The 20518-nt window shown below is 43.9% G+C and overlaps 1 protein-coding gene across 1 annotated transcript in view; it reads right to left on the bottom strand.

Moving 5' to 3' along the window:
• Window positions 1-20518, bottom strand: part of PKN2 (protein kinase N2) — a 2214272-nt gene that overhangs the window by 762038 nt on the left and 1431716 nt on the right. Inside the window, exon 13 of the mRNA XM_044085632.1 lies at window positions 17163-17242. Within this exon, the coding sequence (XP_043941567.1) occupies window positions 17163-17242 (80 nt within the window). The remainder of the gene's footprint in view (window positions 1-17162; window positions 17243-20518) is intronic.

Below are 20518 nucleotides of genomic sequence, written 5' to 3'. Positions count from 1 at the left end.
GGTGACAAATCTATCCCTCCAGCATGTCCTATTTATATCCGTGCTAAGGTTTAAGTCGCTTGCTCTAGTGGATCTGGTAGATTTGGATTTTTTGAGGTGGAGCATGTCCATTAATTCCGGGTTGGACATGGCCTTGTATGTCAGGCACAGGTCACCTCTGAGCAGACGGTATGCGACTGAATAGAGCTGGAGTTTCTTCAGTCTGGCAGCATATGACAGATTTTGGAGTCCCTTTATCCTTTTGGTGAGGAACTTTTGGGGTCGCTCCAATTGTTGCAGGTGTCGGGTGAGATACATCCCGAATGGGGCATTGTACTTGATCATTGGTCTGATAACTGAAGAGTACAGGGGAACAATGAGCTCACTTGATCTGGATGTGAATCCCTTCATGATCAGGTGGGCAATGTAGAAGGTTTTTCTAACCACTTTAGCAATGTGAGTGTCAAAAGAAAGGCCACTGTCAACCTGGGTCCCCAGGTCCCTGATAACCCTTCTGTGCTTAGTGGATTGCCACCTATATGGTAGCTTGGGGTTACCTTGTTTTTCCCGAAGGGTATGACTATACATTTTTTGGCATTTAACTTCAGGCCATGGCTCTGGCACCAGCTATCAGTTTCCGTGAGACCCCTCTGAAGGATATCTGTGTCCGATGTACTTTCCACTATGGCTCCCAGTTTGCAGTCATCTGCAAACTTTGTCAGCCATAGTCCTCCTATGTTAGCCTGTACTTCTGAGAAGTAGATGCCGAACAACAGGGGCCAAGGACTGAGCCCTGTGGGACACCACTTGTGACCGGCTTGGAGTCTGACATGGCGCCAGCTACTCTAACCCTGTGGGTTCTGTCCTTTAGCTAGTTTGCAACCCATCTTGTGACATATGGGTTTACATTTAAGCTGGTAAGTTTCTCTATAATACCCGAGTGGGGTATTGTGTCGAAAGCTTTTGCAAGGTCAAGGTAGGCTGTATGGACTTGCCTTTCCCTCATCAATGGCCTTGGTGACTGTTTCGAAGAAGTCGACCAAGTTCAAAAGGCATGATCTGCCCTTGACAAAGCCAAACTGGGTTGGGTCCAATGTCTGCAAGTCCCCTATGTCTTTGTTTATGAGTTCCATTATGATCCTCTCCATAGCTTTGCAGACCAGGCTTGTTAAGCTTATGGGGCGGTAATTACCAGGGTCCGTAGAGGCACCGCCTTTGTGGAGTGGGACCACAGTTGCTGTACGCCACTCCTTGGGCACATATCCTGTGGTAAGGCTAAGATTAAACAGCTGCAATATGTGCGGGTTTAGTTCCTCATTGAGTTCGTGTAGCACACAGCCGGGGACACCATCCGGTCCCATTGATGCTGTGTTTTTAGCTTTAGAGAGAGCAGCTTTCACCTGCGCATTGGAGATGTCTGGGAGGCTGCACTCCGCTGGGATAGTTATCTCGCCTTTTGGGGGGGAGAGGGGGGTGAAGTTTGCACTGAACCTGTCTGCCAGTATGTTGGCAATGTCTGTGGGTTCAGTGATTTTTGTATCATTTTGGACTAATTCTGAGCATATCTGGGAGTTTCCACCCAGGTTTCTAACATAGCTGAAGAAGGCCTTATGATTGTGTTTTGAATCTATGGCAATTTTTCTCTCAAAGTTGGCCTTGGATGATTTTATGAGAGCTCGTATTTTTTTACTAATAATGATCAAAGGTGTCTTCTCTTTTATGGATTTTGCTCTATCATGTAACAGCTTTCTTCTCTTATTGTAAAGTTTGTTTATGGCTGGGGTCCACCAGACTGGACGTTTGCCCTTGGTGGAAAGAGTCTTGGTTTTATTAGGGATTGCCTGATCCATGCAGTCCTGGAGGTGTTCGTAGAAGGCATTTGTAAGGGCTTCCGCAGCTTGGGTTGTGGTTTCCATTGGCTCGGGGGCCTTGAAGGATACCACACCAGTCTTGAGTAGTGTGAAGTTTGCTTTAGAGAAGTTCTTCACTGTGGTCTTTTTTGTTTGGGGTGGGGGCGGGATGTGGATATCCAGTGAGATTAGTTTATGATTTGATCTCACCAATGAGGGATATACTTCCGGTGTGGAGCATTTTGTCCCCATGTTTGTGATGATGAGATCTAGTATATTTTCTCCTCTTGTGGGAACGGTGACTAGTTGTTCCATGGCATTTGAATTTATGAACTCCAGGAACCTTTGGGCTAGAAAGTTTGGGCTTGAGTAATGTTCCCAGTCTATATTCGGGTAGTTGAAGTCACCCAATATAACAGTGTTTGGAGATACATTTATACCCTCCAGTGTCTTCAGGAAGGCTGTGTGGGGTTCCTGAGTTTGAGAGGGTGGCCTGTAGCATGCTACAAATTGTAGAGCAGTTTTGCCTATGGTTAATTGCACCTGGATGGTTTCTGATGCTTCGTGCGTTGACACCAACCTGGAGGTGTGGGTATCCTTGATGAATATGGATACACCCCCTCCTTTTGTGGTGTGGTCCAGGTTTTGGGGCCGGAACGCATGATATGAGGTAAAACCTGATAGTGCCAGGGTGCTCTCAAGAGCCTTGAACCAGGTTTCAGTCACAGCACAGACACTGATGTTCTCCATACTGAGAAGGGCCTCGAGTGCGTGCATTTTGAGATTTAGACTTCTGGCATTGAGCAGCATTACCCTTAGTTTCTTCCCATTTTTGTTTTCTAGGGTGGTAGGTTTAGAATTTGAGCCTTGCCTAAAAAAGGTACTATGGGGGTGGCAAGAGCCTTAGCCAATATCCGGAATCCCAAGGGTGACAGGTGCAAGCCGTCCCTTGCGAAGCAGCATGGCTTGTCAAGCATGTCATCCCAGGCAGACAGACACTGGATCCCCTTTGAATGACACCAGAAATTAAGCCAATTGTTAAAGCTGATCATCTTGTCTCTATGTTGTGGCATCATTCTTGGTGAAGGAAGGATGCTGCTCAGGGTCAGGGTCATACCTGCCTGGGCTACATAATCAGAGAGCTCCTCTATGTCTCTTTTCATGTAGTCCAGGGAGGTACGTCTCAGGTCGTTCACACCAGCATGGACAATGACTGTGTCATATTTGTACTTGCTGTGGAGTGACCGAGTGCTTGTGTTATGTGGCGGATTCTAGCGCCCGATAGGCAGCTTACTGTGACCCTCTCCTTGTTCAGCCTGGTGAGTGGGACGTCAGTGTGTCTGACTATGGAGTCACCTATGACAAGTATGTTTGGTGTTGTATTTGGCCTTAAGGGCTGTGACTGCTTTGCAGACTGATTTTGTGTTTTATGTGTTGCCTGTGGTGTGTCATGAGGTGGCGGTTGCTTGGGTGTCTGCTTTGGAGGCCTCTGCTGTTTAGGTAAATTTTTGCTCAGAGCCTCCGAGTATGTCTTTGTGTGTTTATGTGTTTGATTCATTGTTGTGATAGCTTTATGTGAGACTGGTTTTGTGGTGTGTGTAGTTGCCTTCTCCTCCTGTCTGGTCTTGCCAGTCCTGAGTTGAGAGAGCTCAGCCTCCAGTTTGGCTAAATAGCTGCATCTCGCAAGTATTTGTGTTATGTGGGAGGAGGAGAGGGTTGTCTGTGTACATGAGGCAATTGTAACATTGCCTCAATATTCCCAGATTCACCAACTGGATAGGAGAGGACGCCAGCATCTGGCCCTTCGACATGCTAGGGAAATTAAGAGGTTTGGGGTGTAACTGAATGAGAGAGGACTTAGTAAGGAAGTGGGTACTCCTGGGGGGGGGGGGGTTCGCTAGTGAGGGACTTTGTATAATACAGAAGTGCTAAGCCAGAAAAGAAGATGCTTTTAAGACAAGTGCTGAGCTTTTTTTTTTTTTTTGGAGAAAGAAAAAAAAAAAAAAAAAAAAAAAAATTGAGACCAGAGAAAGGGGAACCATATCTGACGAGGCCAGTAGGGGGCAATAAAGATTACTGAACTCTTCAGCCATCAGGCTTTCTCCAGAAAATTAGGGATCAATGGTAGAGGGGGATAAGCATAAAGGAGACCAGGGGGCCAATAGTGAACTACAGCATCCCTCAGGGACTCCCTTAGAGGGGGAAATCAGAGCAAAGTACTTGCTGCACTTGTTTTTGGGAGAAGTGAAAAGGTCACAGCAAGATTAGCCCCAACGGCTGAAAATCAGATTCGCCACTGACTGACTGAGGGAACACTCAAGAGGGGTCAGAATGGACCTGCTGTGTTTGTCTGGTAGAACACTGGTTTATGTGTTACAACTAGAAAGTGGTCTGAAGACATTGCCCACTCCCAGGCACTCAGGGCCTCTCTGCATAACAGGTAAGAACAACTTTCTTCCTGTTCGCTGATATACTGGACTACTGACATGTTGCCGGTGTGTATTGCAGTCATCCCACAGGGGAGGCTGTCCTGAAAAGCTTGCAACGTTAGAACTGCTCTCATCTCTAGGACGTTGATATGGAATCTGATGTCCGAGGAAGACCACATGCCTTGGACTATCTTTCCCTCAAAATGCCCCCACCCTAGTTGGGAAGTGTCCGTGTTCACTGTGGCTGTGGGGGATGGGGGGAGGAAAAGGGAATGGCCTGGCCTGAAACAGGTCATCTGAGTGAATCCACCATTGGAGCGGTCTGCCAACTGGAGTTAACTTGACAGGAAAGATAACTGCTGGTAAAGAATAGACCACTGAACAGCCAAGGTCCATTGGAGGACTTGCATAAAAAAAATCTTGCCAGGGGAACAAGGACAATGGCAGCTGACACAGAGCCCAGAGTTGAGGAATCAGTTGTGCTGACTGAGACAGTAAAGAAATTATGCCCTGTACTTGGTTTCTCAAGGATGTTATACAATGAAGAGACAAATAAGCTACCTGGTGCATTGTATCTAGAAAAGCACTGATGAATTTCAACCTCTGAACGAGGGACAGGTTTGATTTGTTAAGACTGACAGTAATGCACAGGCAGCTGAAGATCTGGAACAAACAGTCCCTGGCCTGAAGCAGTTGACACTAGGTTGAGGCAGTTTAGAAGCCAGTTGTCCAAATATGGAAACATCTGAAATCCTTTCAGTCTCAGGTGAGCTATCACTACTGCCATGCATTTGGTAAACACCCTGGGAGCTGTGGTGAGTCCAAATGGCAGAGATCTGAACTGGTAATGACTGGTTCCCAGCCTGAAGCGCAAATGACTTCTTGAGAGTCTATCTATTTTGATGTGATAGCACGCTTCCTGAAGGTCAGTCAAGCTAATCCAATCATCCGTGAGCAACAGTGGTAGAATACACTGAACCATAACCAACCGGAACATTGACTTCTTTACATATTGATTTAGATGCCTCAGATCTAGAATGGATCTCAGGTCCCCTATTTTTTTTTTTTTTGACAATTAAAAGAAGGGGAAGGTCCAAATACAGTTTTTTTCCACCAGAGGTGGAAGGGAAAAGGGAATGTAATAACCTCTGAAAATTATGCTTAGCACTTGGGCATTTGCTGTCAGATTAGTCCAGGCATCTAGGTGAAGAGAACAACCACCTCCTGACTGCCTCTAGAGACGACAGCCAGCCAGCACTTCAGGAGTACTGATGGGACTTGTCAGAGAAAGCTTCTCTGACGCCCTGATTTTGTGGACCCCCTCTCTGCCTCTGGTGCAGCATCTACCACTGAAACTTCCTCCTCTGCCTCTGAAGGAAGAATCCCAGCGCTGATCCTGAAAAGAACCTTGACATTTTTGAAACCAAGTCTTCTTACCACCTCACTGATTTCTGGCAAAAGTGCACTGAGGGGTAGAAAACTTGATCAATGGCAGACAGGGTCTTTTCTTCCTGCTCTCTGCAGGTAAGAAATTCTTTGACGGATGGCCTAAACAAGGAGGAGCCACTGAAGGTAGCATTGACAAAGAACATCTTGAAAGGTTCTGCAAAGTCATAAAGCCTCATCCAGGCATGAAATCTGACTGCAGTACCTGAGCCGACTGCTCTTGAGGCGCCCTCCATGAATGGGAGATGAGCCTCATGGAAGAGTTAGTTACAGAAGCCAGAGTAGCCAGTTGAGGAGATGCTTTCTTGAATTCTTCGTCTGACATGGCCTCTGCAAAAGAGGTGGACAGCTCTTTGACCAAATCTCCCTGCAAATGAGTGAAATGTGACAACTTAAGAATCTCAGCGCAAATGTAGATGAGGTGTAAATGCACTTACTAAGCCCGTCCATCGCTTGAAACTCCCTGGTTGGTGGATGGGCAGAGGAGCTCAGTTCAGCTAGATCCTTCTTGGTGGCTGCTGCCACAACAATAGCATCAACAGGGAGACCCTTGGACCAATGAAGTCTGTCTTTGAGGGGGGGGGGGGAGAGTCAGAAACCTGTCCAAGTGTTTGGAGATTGGCTTGATAGTGCCCAACTCCTTCCAAGCCCGGCGGGAAACTAAGTCAATAAGGTCGTCCGCTTGAGGGGGGTCACCCAAAATGTAAACGGGCCCACCCAGAGAGCATCCAAGAACACAGACTCTTCAGGACGAGGAGGTTGGGCTGACCGGCCACCTTTCTGCCAAAGAATCTCCAAGAGATGTCTCCAAAACAAACATCATCAGGTGGTGATAGTGGCGATCTTTCTCCCTCATCAAAGTCTGCATCTTCTGTGAGTTACTCCATTGGGGAGTCGATCTGCATCCTTTTGCACATTTTCTTCTGAGGAACTCCTCTGTGGGGTGTTCAGGGAAGGTACTGAAAGAAAGGGGGGATTCCTCAGGGGAAGAACTTGGAGGCTCCTTGAGGCAGGCTGACCCTGGACAGAGATGACAGGCTCAGTACTCAGATTCAGTGAAGGACGAAGGGCAGGATCGGAGGCAAAAAAAGGCAGTTCTCTGTGAACAGAGATAGTCCTTTCCACGATCTGGAAAGCCAATGGACCAGGAGAAACTCCTCCCACCTCCCTCAAAGCCGAAGCAGCCGAAGAAGCATGGATGAGAATCACCCCAGATCTGTAGTCTCCAGACGGAATCAGACATGAGCTGTTGAGAGCCGAAGCACTGAGTGGAAGGTACAGATCCAAAAAAGTCAGAAATGAATCCCTCCTCCTGGATTTGACACGGACATCTCTGATCAGAGACCCACTCTGATCTGATGATCTCAGGGCAGAGATGATCAGGGCAGCTGTCATAGTCAAGGAAAGGAGCTTCCTCGGATCCAAAGCAGACTCTCTCGGGTACCTAGGATTCCGCGACTCCAAAGTCACTGGTGGGATTGGAGAAGGAGCCTGGATCAAAGTAGCAGGGACACTTATGGATCTGACTGGGGCCGCAGCTGACAACACCCCCATATAGATTTGAGTTTTGAGGAACCTCATCATCATCCTGTCCATGTCAACATCTGACAGACTCCAGGAGGACCTAGAGGAGGCAACTGAATCAGTCCTGGAGTGTCTTGAAGGGGTTTAGAGCAGTTTTGAGGGCAGAGTTGGGGAACATGACCTGACTGACTGTAAATTCAGGAGTTTGAGTTTGCACGCTCTAATCTGAGGCCTTTGGATTCGAGGTGGAACAGAAAGTACATTTGTGTACACTTACCATAAATGTAGATGTTCGAGTGTATTCACTGTTGCAGTCATTACATTTGGGGTAATCCTGGTTGCCTTCAGTCGGCCTGAATTCCAAAGTCTTGGGTCCTGCGTCGGCTGCTGTCGCCCCTTCCCTGACATCAGGGGTATAAAAGAAGCAGCCAACGATATTTTCTTCAGTTTTTCTTGCCCTAGATGTCAGGTGCCCCCTTAAAGGGTAGCCAAAATTTATATATATATATATATATATATATATATATATATATATATATATATATATATATAAACATACATGCACCAATATAAACTTTACCTTCATCTACAAGCAAATACACCACATAGGTTGTATAAATCAGAGAAGGAAAGAAAAGTTCCAGCAGAAAACAGGGGGATGGCGGGTGGGTAACCTGGACTGGAACAGTGAACACACTTGAACATCTGCATTTATGGTAAGTGTACACAACTGTACTATGTTCTTCGTGTTTCACTGTTGCAGTCATTACATTTGGATAGAGCCCCAAAGCTATGGTTGGGAGGCTGGGGCTAAACAGCATTAGGAGCGGCTATGAGGCCCTGCAGGACTGCAGTGGCAAAGCCTGCTCTGGACTTAGAGTAAAGAGGTAAGTGGTAGTGCTTTGTAAAGGTGTGCACTGAACCCCAGGTTGCAGCCTCTAAGATATCTTTGGTTGGTACTCCTCTGAAGAAGGCTGTAGAAGTGGCTGCTGCTCTGGTGGAATGAGGCCTAATGCCCTTAGGCACTGATTTGCCATCGGATGCAATGGCCTATCCATTTAGAAATAGTCTGTTTTGAGATGGTCTTTCCTTGTGATCCCTCAGCATATGACACTAAAAGCTGCTCAGTCTTTCTGAAAGCTTTAATTCTGTCCAAGTAGAAGGGTAGCTGCCTGTGTATGACCAAAGAATGCAGAATTTTCTCACCCTTGTTCTGTGGATTTGGATAAAAGGTAGGCAAGTGAATGGTTTGGTTGAGGTCCACAATGGACACCACCTTAGGCATAAATGTAGTGTTTGTTCTCAGAGAAACCTTGTCTGGATGAAAAATGCTGAAAGGTTCCACAGCCATGAGTGCTTGTAACTCCGAGACTCGCCTTGCAGAGGTTATTGCTAGGAGCAGAGCTGTTTTCCATGATAAGAATTTTATATCTGCTGTTGATCCTGGCTCGAAAGGAGGCAGTGTGAGTTTTTCCAAGACATAATTGAGGTCCCAGGCCGGAATTGGTGCTCTCCTTGGAGGCCTAATGTTTTTGGCCCCTCTGAGGTACTGCCTTATTAAAGGATGAGAAAAGATAGGTGGTTCCGCATTGTAAAGGGCTGAAATGGCGGAGGCATGAATCCTAATTGATGAGAAAGAAAGGCCTTTCATCAGCATCTCAGTTAGGTATTGTAAAATCTGAGGGATATTTGGTACACCCGTGTCAATGCCTTGTTCCTGGTTCCAAGCACAGAATCTCCTCCATTTCTCTGCATAAGATTTTCTAGTACTGGGCCTCCTGGCCTCCAAGATAACATCCAAAACAGCTTTTGAAAGAGGAGTGTTCTGAATGGCTACATTATCCACCATGCTGCCACATTTAAGGTCCTGAGTTGTCTGTGCTGGATCTGATTGTTTTGTTGGGTCAGCAAGTGAGAAGTTTGAGGCAATATCCATGCTGGACCTTGAGACAAGCTCTTTAGGATTGGGTACCAGTGCTGGCATGGCCAGTCTGGTGCAATCAGTATAATTTTTGGCTTCTCTTGTCTGACCTTTAGGAGTACCCTGGTAAGGAGAGGCAGTGGAGGAAAGGCATATACTGTTATATTTTTCCAGCTGAAGGATAGGGCGTCCACTTTCCATGCTTGCTTGTGATAAATCCTTGTGCAAAATCTCTGCAATTGGCAGTTGTGAGGGCAGGCAAATAGATCTATGTCTGGGCATTTCCTTATTATCATGCTGAAGACTTGTGGATCCAGTTTCCATTTGTGGGGATCCATGAGGTTTCTGCTTAGTTCGTCTGCCAGAGTATTTGTTTTTCCTGGCAGGAATTGTGCTTGCAGGTGAACCTGAAAAGCCAATGCTGTATCCCATAAGGTCATTGCTTGTCTGCAGAGGGGGTAGGAATGTGTACCCCCCCTGCTTATGTACCACATGACCGTAGTGTTGTCTGTCTTTATCAGCAACTGTCCCGGATGAAGCAGGTCCTTGAAAGCTGTCAGGGCATTTTGAACAGCTGGCACCTCTTTTTGATTGATGTGAAGATGCATCTGGTTTGCAGGCCATGTGCCCTGAATATATTTTCCTGCCATATGGGCCCCCCCAGGCATAATCTGATGCATCCGTTGTCAGTGTCTGTCTGGCTGTGGGTAGGCTGAATGATAGACCCCTGTTGTTGTGACAGGCTTCTGCCCACCATCAAAACTCCTGTTGCAGGCAGGAAATGAGTGTAATTACTGTCTCCAGGCTGTGGCAATGCTGAGTCCAAACACTTTTTAGATACCATTGTAGTTTCCTCATATGCAGTCTGGCATATGGAATTAGTAGAATGCAGGATATCCATGAAACCCAAGGCCTGCAGGATTTTCCTTGCAGATAAGTGGGTTTTTGTTGCCAATTTCTTGAAGTAAGTAGTCAGATGCTTTTGTTTGTCTGGCATGAGATAAGCTATCTGGGCAGTTGTATTTAAGCTTGCACCCAGGAATATCATCTCTTGAGAGAGCACTAGTTTTGATTTCTTTTCGTTTACTCTGTACCCTAGGCCAATTAGTAATCTTTTTACAAACGCCAGATGCTTTAGAAGAATATCTTTGTTCTCTGCTTGATTAAGGCATTCGTCCAAGTAGGGATATATTTGAATTCCTTTTTGTCTGCAAAACGCAATTAATGGTGCCAGGCATTTTGTGAAGACCCTGGGCGCAGTAGATAAGTCAAAGGGCAGTGCAGAGAATTGGTAATGCATTGAGCCAGCTATGAATCTGAGGTATCTTCTGCAAGATTGTCTGATTGGGACATGCAGGTATGCCTCTTTTAGGTCCAAAGTTACGAGCCAAGCCTTCTTGCCCAGCATGGGCAGTAGCTGCTGTAGAGTCAACATCTTGAATTTTGGAACTTCCAGAAACGTATTTAGTATAGACAGGTCCAGTATTGGTCTCCAGGTTTTGTCCTTTCTGGGTACTAGGAAAAGTCTGGAGTAAAATCCTTGCCCCTGCCCTTGTTGTGGTACTTGCTGAATGGCCCTCATGTCCATGAGGGCTGTAATTTGTTTTTGTGCCTCTGCCCATTGATTGTGTGGCAGGTCTGGCATACCTTTTGACCTTGGTAGAGTGTGAAAATGGAACCTGTAGCCTTGGGACACTATGTTCAGGACCCATTTGTCTTAAAGTATCATGCTGTAATGGTGCATCTAATAATTTTGCTTTAACATGATCAGGCAGATTCTGTTCCTTTAACCAAGCATGCCTTCTAATAACAGAACCTGTAACAGCGGCCCTGCAACAGGCCTCCAGTGAATCATAACCACATTGCAAAGTATGCTTTCCCACTTCTTCAGCTTCATGCAATAAATCCTGCAATTCCTTGTTCTCTGAGCATTCAGTATTTGTCAACAATTTCTGTTTAAGCAGTGACATTAAATATTGCTGATATTTAGGCATATGAAACTGACAATTTAAAGCCCTTACAGCCAGGGTAGCAGAAGTGTAGACTTTTATCCCCCATCTATCTTCAGCCCTAGAATCCCTATCAGAGATGACAGGGTTTTTTGCAGTGGAAGCTTTGACCCCTTTGGGACGCTGAGATATAGTTTCTGGGTCAGCAGCTGGGTTTTTATATAGGAAATTATGAGAATCCGGGACCCTATAGTATATGTCTGGCTTAGCAGGTACAGGGGGTAAAGAGTCAGAGGACAGGCTGGACTCTGAAAATACATCATCCACAATGTCTAGAACAGGTGGAATAGCAAGGGGTCTGTGCTGAGGAAGTAGCAGAAAGTCCCTGAGCCTATTCTTATATTCAGAATAATCTTGGCTCTCCCAGTGGAAATGCTCCCTCATGGTATGCAGGGTTTCCCCCAAAAGAATAATCCTCAGGAGGAGAGGCTGAAGGAATGGATTCTTCAGCATCAGAATCCTAATAGGGAAGCATGGAGTAATCCTGTTCAGAAGAGGAATCAGAGGAAATAGAAACCTGATCAGAAGAATCATACTCTGTCTCTTGCCTAGGCCTCTTATCAGGAGGGGGATGGGAGCCCCTGATCAAAGTAATTAGGTCTTTGGCCATTTTGAGCATCTGTTTTTTAGGCATGGAAGTCTGAGCAGGAGAATGCTGTACTTGTTTCTTTGTCTTTAGAGCTGCTTTAGTCTTTGAAGCTGAAGATGGCTTAATATATAGTTGTGTAGGTCTGAGGACACCCTCAGAAGCCGATGCCTGCTCAGCGGCTCCCGACCCATCTTAGGGAATGATTTCCAAGAGTCCAATACCTTGAGTATCCAGTGGCCCAGTCGGCTCCACGTGGGAGTCGGAAGCAGCCTGTGGCTCTGAGGTAGCGGGTGCCAGGGGCTGTGACAGCGCCTCACTGAGAACCGGCGACTGGCCTAGCAGAGGCCTCGTCGTCGGTTTTGGACCTCGGATGCCTATCCTTTTCCTTGCGTTTTTTGTAAACTCCAGTTGTCGGCTGGTCCAATGGCATTATATAATTAAATCTTCGACCAAAGTAATGAAATGCAAAACTGAACCGACGCTTAATAGTGCGTTGGTTAAATCTAGCACAAAACCGACAGCTAGCAACGTTGTGATCAGGGCCTAAGCAAGGAATACAGTAAGAGTGAAAATCCTTATGAGGTATTTGCTTCCCACAAGAAATGCAATTGTTAACTTTTTCTGACATCTGTCTGGAGCAAGAAAAAAGTTTCCCCAACGGGGTACTTAGCTTTAATGAAGCCTTTGGTTCTGAAATTCGGATTTGAATATCTCAGGAGTCGGCCGACCGGCACTTACGAACTGCCTTTGCTTCGGGCACCGCGCGGCAAGAAAGACTGAAGAAAATGGCGATGGCTGCATCTTTCATACCCCTGGCGCACTGATGCCAGGGAAGAGGTAACAGCAACAGACGCCGGACCTAGACTTTGGAATTCTGGCCGATTGAGGGTAGCCTGCCAGCAGGATAACCCAAGAGTAATGACTGCAACAGTGAAACACAATGAATATCCCAGAGTCTGTAGGATAAGACGAGCAGATACTTTCTTGCTAGGTTATAATCCTTGGAACTTGTGTTCTGATTCTCCACAGTCTTTCCGGAAGAGAAGCTATGGTTGTTATATTTAGTATAGCTCCTATGAACCGTAAATTTTGAGTTGGAGTCAACTGGGATTTTCCATAGCTTGTTATTCCCAAATTAAGGATAGGCCCGGAAAACACAGTCCCTTGCTTGTATCAGATGATGTCTGGTCTGAGTGGTGATGAGCCGGTCATCCAAGTACAGAAACACCCAGAATCCTTGCTGCCATACATTTGGTGAATACCCTAGGGCTGTGGGAAGTACAAAGGGCAGCGTCATGAATTGGTAATGAATGGCTCCCAGATGGAAGCAGAGAAATCTTCTGGATCATTTGTCCATTTTTATATGGTAATACGCATCCTGAAGATCTAGTGAGCACATCCTTGTCTTTCTCCATGAAAGGAAGTTATGGACTGTAGCGTGACCATCAAGAACTTGGTTTGACGAACTAACTTTAGTGTGTTGCGATCCAAAATCAGTGTCCAGTCTCGTCTTTTTTTGGCATTAAAATGAATATTAAGTTCCGGATTCTATTTGGTCTGGTGGGACTTCTTGGATGCCTCTTTCTAGCAGATTTTGAATGTCTACTGCTACGTGTTCCCTCTGACTAGGTGGAAGATCAGGGATGTTTATGCACATAGGGGAGGGAAAAAAAAGGGAACTGAATAACCTCTGGAAATGATCCTCTGCACCCAGGAATCGGAAATTATTTGTAGTCTGTTGTCTTGGGGCAAGGATAAGCCCCCCCCTCCCCGAACTGCCTCCAGATGAAGACAATCGGGCCTCAGTTCAGGAGGGTTTCCCTGGGAAGGGATCCCTGGAACCCTGGTTCTGCTGGCCACTTCTGTCTCATCAGTGATGTCATCCATTACAGTTCCCCACTCTGCCTCTAGGTAACTGGCTCCATGTGTGTCCTGGAAAGGCACCTGAGACTTTCAGAAGCACATTTCTCCACCATTACCATGATTCCTGGAAACGGATCTTTGGAGAGTAGAAAAACGTACTCCTACTGCAGAAAGGGTCTTACTATACTTCTCACATCTGGATAATATTCCTCCTACCTTGGGGCCAAACAGAGATAATTTGTCAAAAAGGGTATTGATGAATGATGACTTGAATGGCTCATCAAAATCACACAGATGAATCCAGGTGTGTCTCCTTATGGCTATGCCTAAACCCACTGCTCTGGTGGCCCCTTCGGCTGCATGGGCAATAGCCTCATGGATGAGTTTCACAAAGACCCCCAGGGTAGCTAACTGGGAAGCCACTTTCTCTTGGACTTCCTCAGAAACACAGCCTGCTAGGGTATCTGATAGCTCCTTGATCAGATCCCTTTGAAGTCTGGTAAAATGTGCCAAGAAGTTCAAAAACCTTAAAGTGAAGGTCAATGAAATGTAAACCCGCTTCCTAAATCTATCCATTGCCTAAGACTCCTTGTTGGGTGGATGGAAGGAGGCACTCTCCTCAGTGAGTTCCTTTTTGGTGGTGGCTGCTACGACCATGGCATCTATATTGGTAAACCACTGACCCAAAATTCCTTCTCCTCCAGGGTGAATAAAATTCTGTCCTGTCTCTTGGGGATAGGTTCAATGGTATTTGGTGCCTTCCACCCCCACTGCTATATCAAGTGAATGAGTTTGTCAGCGGGCAGAGTCACCCAAGAGGTAGACAGGTGAGTACTGAAAGCCTGCAGTACACCAACTCGACCAAGGAAGGATTTTGGGACTTCCAGTCACCCCTCTGTTTCAAAATTTCTAAGATGTCTCCAAAGGAGACATCATCAGGGGGTAACATTGGGGACCCTTCCCCCTCATCACAACTGGTGTCTTCTGTGACTGATTCCTGTGGGAAGTCTAAATGCTTCCTCTTGCACTTTTTCTTCTGAGGAACCCCGTCAGGGGGATAGTCTGGGGAGGTATCAAAAGAGGGCAGAATCTGAATCTGTGGGTCCTGCAGATTCTGTACTAGCTGCCCAAGTGGACAGACAGGTTGAATAAAGGAGTGGGAGGATAGGATATGCTCTGAGGAGGAAGGTGCCGAATGAGAGACTTGTGTGGACAAGGCCTGCTCCACTGCCTCAAAGGCTGGCCCCCAAAGATGAAAGGGAGCCTGGAACAGAGATATACTGTCTCGGAACCGTGATCACTCCCTGCTCTGATGGGACAGCCTCCCAAGACGGAAGGGAGCCTGGAACAGAGATATACTGCCTCGGAACCATAGTCACTCCCCGCTCTGATGGGATACCCCCCAAGACAGAAGCCAGGGACACAGTGAGCCATTCCGAAGCTCCAAGGTGCAGGGACGGCTCTGAAAAAACTGCAGTCAGCCCAGGCTTCTCAAAGCCAACAGGAAAGATATGGCCTCAGAAGGTCTCTGGATCAAACAGAGCTGAAGAACTCAGGGTAATAATAGGTCCAAAGGGAGAGAGGTCTCTGGAGCCGATGCAGTCAGCACCAGATGACTTGGAGTTGACATGTCTAAAACCTCAGAGGAGGTGAAAAGAGGATTAGTTAAGGGAATAAATGCTGAATCGGTTCAGAGACCCAAAGGGGTCGGAGCTGAGGGGAGTCCTGTAAGTCTTCTCGGCCATGGAACTTTATTCACTAGTCTCTTCACATAGACTTCTGACAGACTTTTGGTGTAATGGATAGAGGCCTGTGACGGTGATTCAGGTCTTTGTAAAAGGACCTTGGTTAATTCGCCAGCAAAACGGTCAACAGATGGCAAATAAACCACCCTTGGCAAATCAAGTTGTTGAACTGTCTGGGCCAAGGTAGTCAGAGTCAAAGAAGGAGAGGTGATGTCCTGAGCCGGTATTTCAATTTGTTCTTGTACAGAAGTTTTTGGTGTCAAGGTCTTTGGAGTAGAAACACTTGTCAGCACAGAGGATTTAATTTCCGGTACCAAAGCTTTTGAAGGAGAATCCATTGAATCTGACATGCTTCATGCAGCCAAGGATTTATGCTTCTTGGGAGTCTGTTCCAAAGGAGATGAGGGAACTGACAAGCTCCTCTTTTTGGTCCTTCCTTTAGATGATTACAATGAAGAAAATGGGGAAGAAATATCAGTTTTACTCTTTTTAGTAGATATGGCTTCCCCAAAAGCTGAAAGAATTAAGCCCTTCAAGAATAATTTATTTTTTCTCTCGACAAGAGCTCTGTGGTTAAAGCTGTGGCAAATGCACCTAAACAACAGACACACAGGAGATGCGAGTCCGAGAAAGAAATTTTGTGGCCACACTTCTGGATTTTTTTTAAAGCCAGAGGGACCTTTGGGTTTGTAAGTCATAATGACGAAGGATGATAGAGAAACTAGTGACAGGAAAGGAAATCGGAAAGAAAAGAGAACTATCAACAATGATAATTTTAGGTACATCGATGTGTATGGAGAAGGCAGAGCAGAGCACACTAAAGAAGAAGAGTATTACTTTTTTTTAATAAAGATCAGTGCACGTAAGTGTATGGGAAGGGACTATCAACAATGATAGTGAAAGCACACTAATGTACAGAAAAACAGAAAATCACAGGGAAAGACTTTTTTAAAGGTAATATAGTATTCTAGGAAAAAAGGAGACATCCAGATTTTAACAAGAAATTACAAAAAATAAAGTTAGCTCTAGCGCTGAGGTGAACACTTCTGTCCATAAAAGTGGCAAACAAGATCTGGGAGAGAGGGATTATGGGTAAGAGTGATGTTCAAGTTTTTGGCCTGCACGATCTGTAGTAGAGGCCAAGCTGGTTCCAATATCGGAACCGAACCCAATTGTCAAGGATCAAATGAAAACTGGCAACATTAGATTACGTATTTACACAAAGGTTATATAGAGGTTTGTCAACAATCTGATGAAGTTGAGAAGGTGTACGTCTAAGATGAAAGCACTTACAATTTTTACGTTATTAAAGTAGAAGAGCTGTTTTATTATTTCACAAATTCTGACAGTTTAAGTTTTCTAGTACATTATTCATGGGTCATTTTCTCACTCTGGGTGTTTCAGCCTGAACCTTCCAGATGCATATTGTGCCACTGGTTGGTCATTCTTCACATGTCTCTCTAAATAAAAGTGTTAGATTTCTTTCACATTTTGAAAAGAGCACTGTTTACAAGCCAAACTGAACATGTGGAGAGACAGCTACGTGACAAATTAAAAACATCTCAGCACAATTTGTATTTTACTACATACTTATACACAGTAACAAATGCACAGTTCTGCAAAAAAATTAAAAGCATTCCAGCACAGTCTGTGTTAACTACATACTGCAACACATTAAAAACAGCTCAGCACAAAAATGGTATAAAGTGCCAATGACTTTGATCTAAATTTTCTTGATGCTCAAAAAGTGAATTTACTACTGCTGGCCATCACCAAAGAAAACAAAATGCAAACTGGAAATGCATACCTGTGTCTATCTGGTTCTGGAAGATGCAATGCACTCTGATCAGGCTCTGGGACTTCAGGTTCGCATATAATTTCAGGCTCCTGTTTAGAAACAATGCTCATTCTCTCATTTAGGAAGTCAAAAGCTGCCACAACTTGCTGCAAATAAATAGTGCTTAACTCAAAATAATCTGAACATCTGAGTTTACCCAGTAAAAGAAAAAAATTACATTTATTTGAATAACAATGTCTATTGATGCAACAGTGTTAACAAATCAATGTATTAATCTTTGATGCAAGTACTTTTAAATCTATTTTCTATTTATTACGTTACAGAAAATCACATTTGCATACTTTGTGATACATATCTAGAAAATTAAGTTGGAACTATAGCCTTGCTTTTAACTATCATTTTTTAAATGGTCACTCCCTATGTAATCTCTAAAGGCATGGGTAGCACAATAAATGTATGCTTGTACGCTAACAAATTGCAGCTGTAAACTTGAAAAAAAAAATGTTAGAAAAAGCCCTCAAAAACAACTCATTAAACTACATTACGGCAGAACTTCAACAATCACTTCTAGTCCAAGATGCTACTGGAGCTAGATAGGAAAATATGTAACATATCCATAGATTCTCTGCAGTTTAGCTTTGCTTTCTAATGCCATGCTCCAACTACTGCTTTGTAAATGTATTTACTTTATGTTTGTTAATGGAGATACTTATAGGCATAACCTATTTTCAGCAAAGGCCAGGAATGAACACTAACAATAAAAAAAATAAATACATGCATAAAAACACATTAATTGCAAGAGTCTGTCAAGTTTAGCACACACAAATGATTTACACATTTTAAAATGTATACTAAAAATGTCACTTCATCTCAAGAACATTGCACGTAAAGGCACAATAAAGCATCACAAGAGCAGTCTTGCATTGTTTGGTGAAACTGGTTGCTTCTTCAAGATGCTCCACGGTTTTAATAATTTAATCTGCTAATTTCTAAAGTAAAGGTGGTTTACTCACAGAAAACTAGTGAAACTGTCATTTACCAACCACGATGGGAGAAATCGAAGTGAATAATTTGGTGTTGGAGTGAGTCAGTAACAAGTTACAGCACGCCACCCACGCAGTTCATGATCATTTAGAGACACAAGAAAGTCGTCCCCTTAAATAAACTTGGAATAATTCTTAGAATCTCTGTCAAAAGGTAAAAAATAATACTTCTTTAGGACCAGGCATACCTAGCCTGCATTCCCATCAGTGCCAACTATATGCACCATCTGAATCACTACTTTAACTGTTCAACTTCAACATATCCACAGATTTTTTTTTTAAGAAACATATTTATTAAATGATCAAGTATGACATAGGCAATCATACATTTATATAAATGAAAACAAAGACATTGACATAACTGTGGTTGCAAACATTATACATCACAAACCATGTTGACATAATTGTAGTTGCAAACATTACACATCACTTATAATCTATCCAGTCATTGTCAGTCAATTACATAACTCATTCAAAACCTGCCTTCTTTTAAACCTCGTTCCTCCTCTGCACATACTGCTCCTGCAATTCCCAGTTTTTCCTATGTAATTTGCTCCTACCTTTTTCTAAACATCCCAATTTCAGTTGTTTTATCTCTGTTACTATATACGCTACTTCTAGTAAAGTTGGTTTAAAATGTGATTTCCATTTTCTAGTCATTTCTTTTTTGGCAGCCACCATACTTATACTTAGCAAGGTCATATTAGGTCTAGGCAATATGATTCTGTATCATAGCTCAAAAAAATTATCTCCCAAGTAAAACCAATCTGCCCACCCAGCATCTCCAATAAAGAGCTCTGCAGGTAATCTTTAAAAAATCTGCCAACTCATTACGCCCCCAGAAAGTATGATCCCAATCACCTATTTCTTCCCATTCACACCTCCTCTGAAATCTACTTGGGGTATAAAATACCTATGTAAACACTTCCAAGCAAAGATCCTAAATCTTCTAGACTTTGTTGCATATTTAGGAGATGTACATACATCTCCCCATTGTTTCTTTGTGAATGGTTTATCCAGTCTCTTTTCCCAATCCTTTCTAACCTACTCTGACTAATTTTAATAGTTATCATGCAATATTTTATATGGTCTATTAATTATTTCTTTAACAGCTTCTATTCTAAACTGTACTAAAAACACTACCAGTGCTGGTCTTTCACTCATGATCCCCCTCTTTTTTCTCTCTGCCTATACTATAATATCAATCCTTGGTAGGGAAGGCAATCTGTATCCATCAGTCCAAATAAATTCTTAGCGTCTTCCCATTCTATTACCTTTCCTTCTCTAATTATTTGCTCCCAATACCTTTATTCCTTTGCCAGTTTTCGCCAATACATTCTAGCCTCCTATATGTCTGTACTCCTAATTGCAATCATCCCTATTGGTAAAATATCCTTTCTCCATTCCATGTTGGTTTAGTTCTTAAAATACTTTCTGCTACTTTATAAATGTAACATTCTGCATGGTTACGGTTATTCTCCTTAAGGATCTGCATCCAAAATCCCAGTCTCTCCTTGTTTCTTGTGCTTCCCCCTTGTTTCATCATCATCCCTTTTCACTCTGAATTACACATTTCTGCTTGTGTTATGCACAGGAACCTTAACTGTGCAACTCTGAAATACCCCTTTAAGTTGTGTAATCACAAACTTACTTATTCAATTGGAAGAATCAGCTTATCCCACTTGACTGTTGCAGTCTTCCCCTCCCAGACAAAATCCCTCAACTCTTTAACTGCTGTCCACAACTTCTCCAACGGCTGATCAAAAATATTCCTGACCTATGTATAAAATTAAAGGGACTAAAAAACATTTTAAGTGATTTTACCTTGCTATCCATATCCATATAATACAGCTTCCAATTTCTCAGTTTTTGTATTATCTTTTTAGTCTCTTCCCACATATCTAGCTGTCACACCAGAATCCTTTTTAATCCATGCTCCTAAGTACTTCATTTTATCAGGTCCCCATAAATATGGATATTGTTGAACCAATTCATGTATGGGTACATAGCTGCATTCATTTGTATCCTGAAAAGATGTGAAACTGCCTCAAAATGTTCCACAACACTGAAATGTCCTTTTCTGATTTTATCAGGTATAAAATATCATCATCTGCAAACAGAGCTAGCTTTTCTTTACTACCATACCAATTATAGCCTTGAATTTCCAAACCTCTTATTTTCTTAGCCAATGGTTCTAAACATAGTTCAAATAACAAAGGGGAACAAGGATACCCCTTGCCTGGTTCCTTTATCCAAACAGAAATTATCAGGGAGGAACCCACCCAACTTTTATTTTCTCTTCCGATCCCTCATACATCCTCC

Source organism: Protopterus annectens, chromosome 10.part0 (assembly GCF_019279795.1).
Source record: "Protopterus annectens isolate FY-2018-M chromosome 10.part0, PAN1.0, whole genome shotgun sequence".
NCBI lineage: Eukaryota > Metazoa > Chordata > Ceratodontiformes > Protopteridae > Protopterus > Protopterus annectens.
This window is presented reverse-complemented; position numbering and strand designations above follow the sequence as displayed.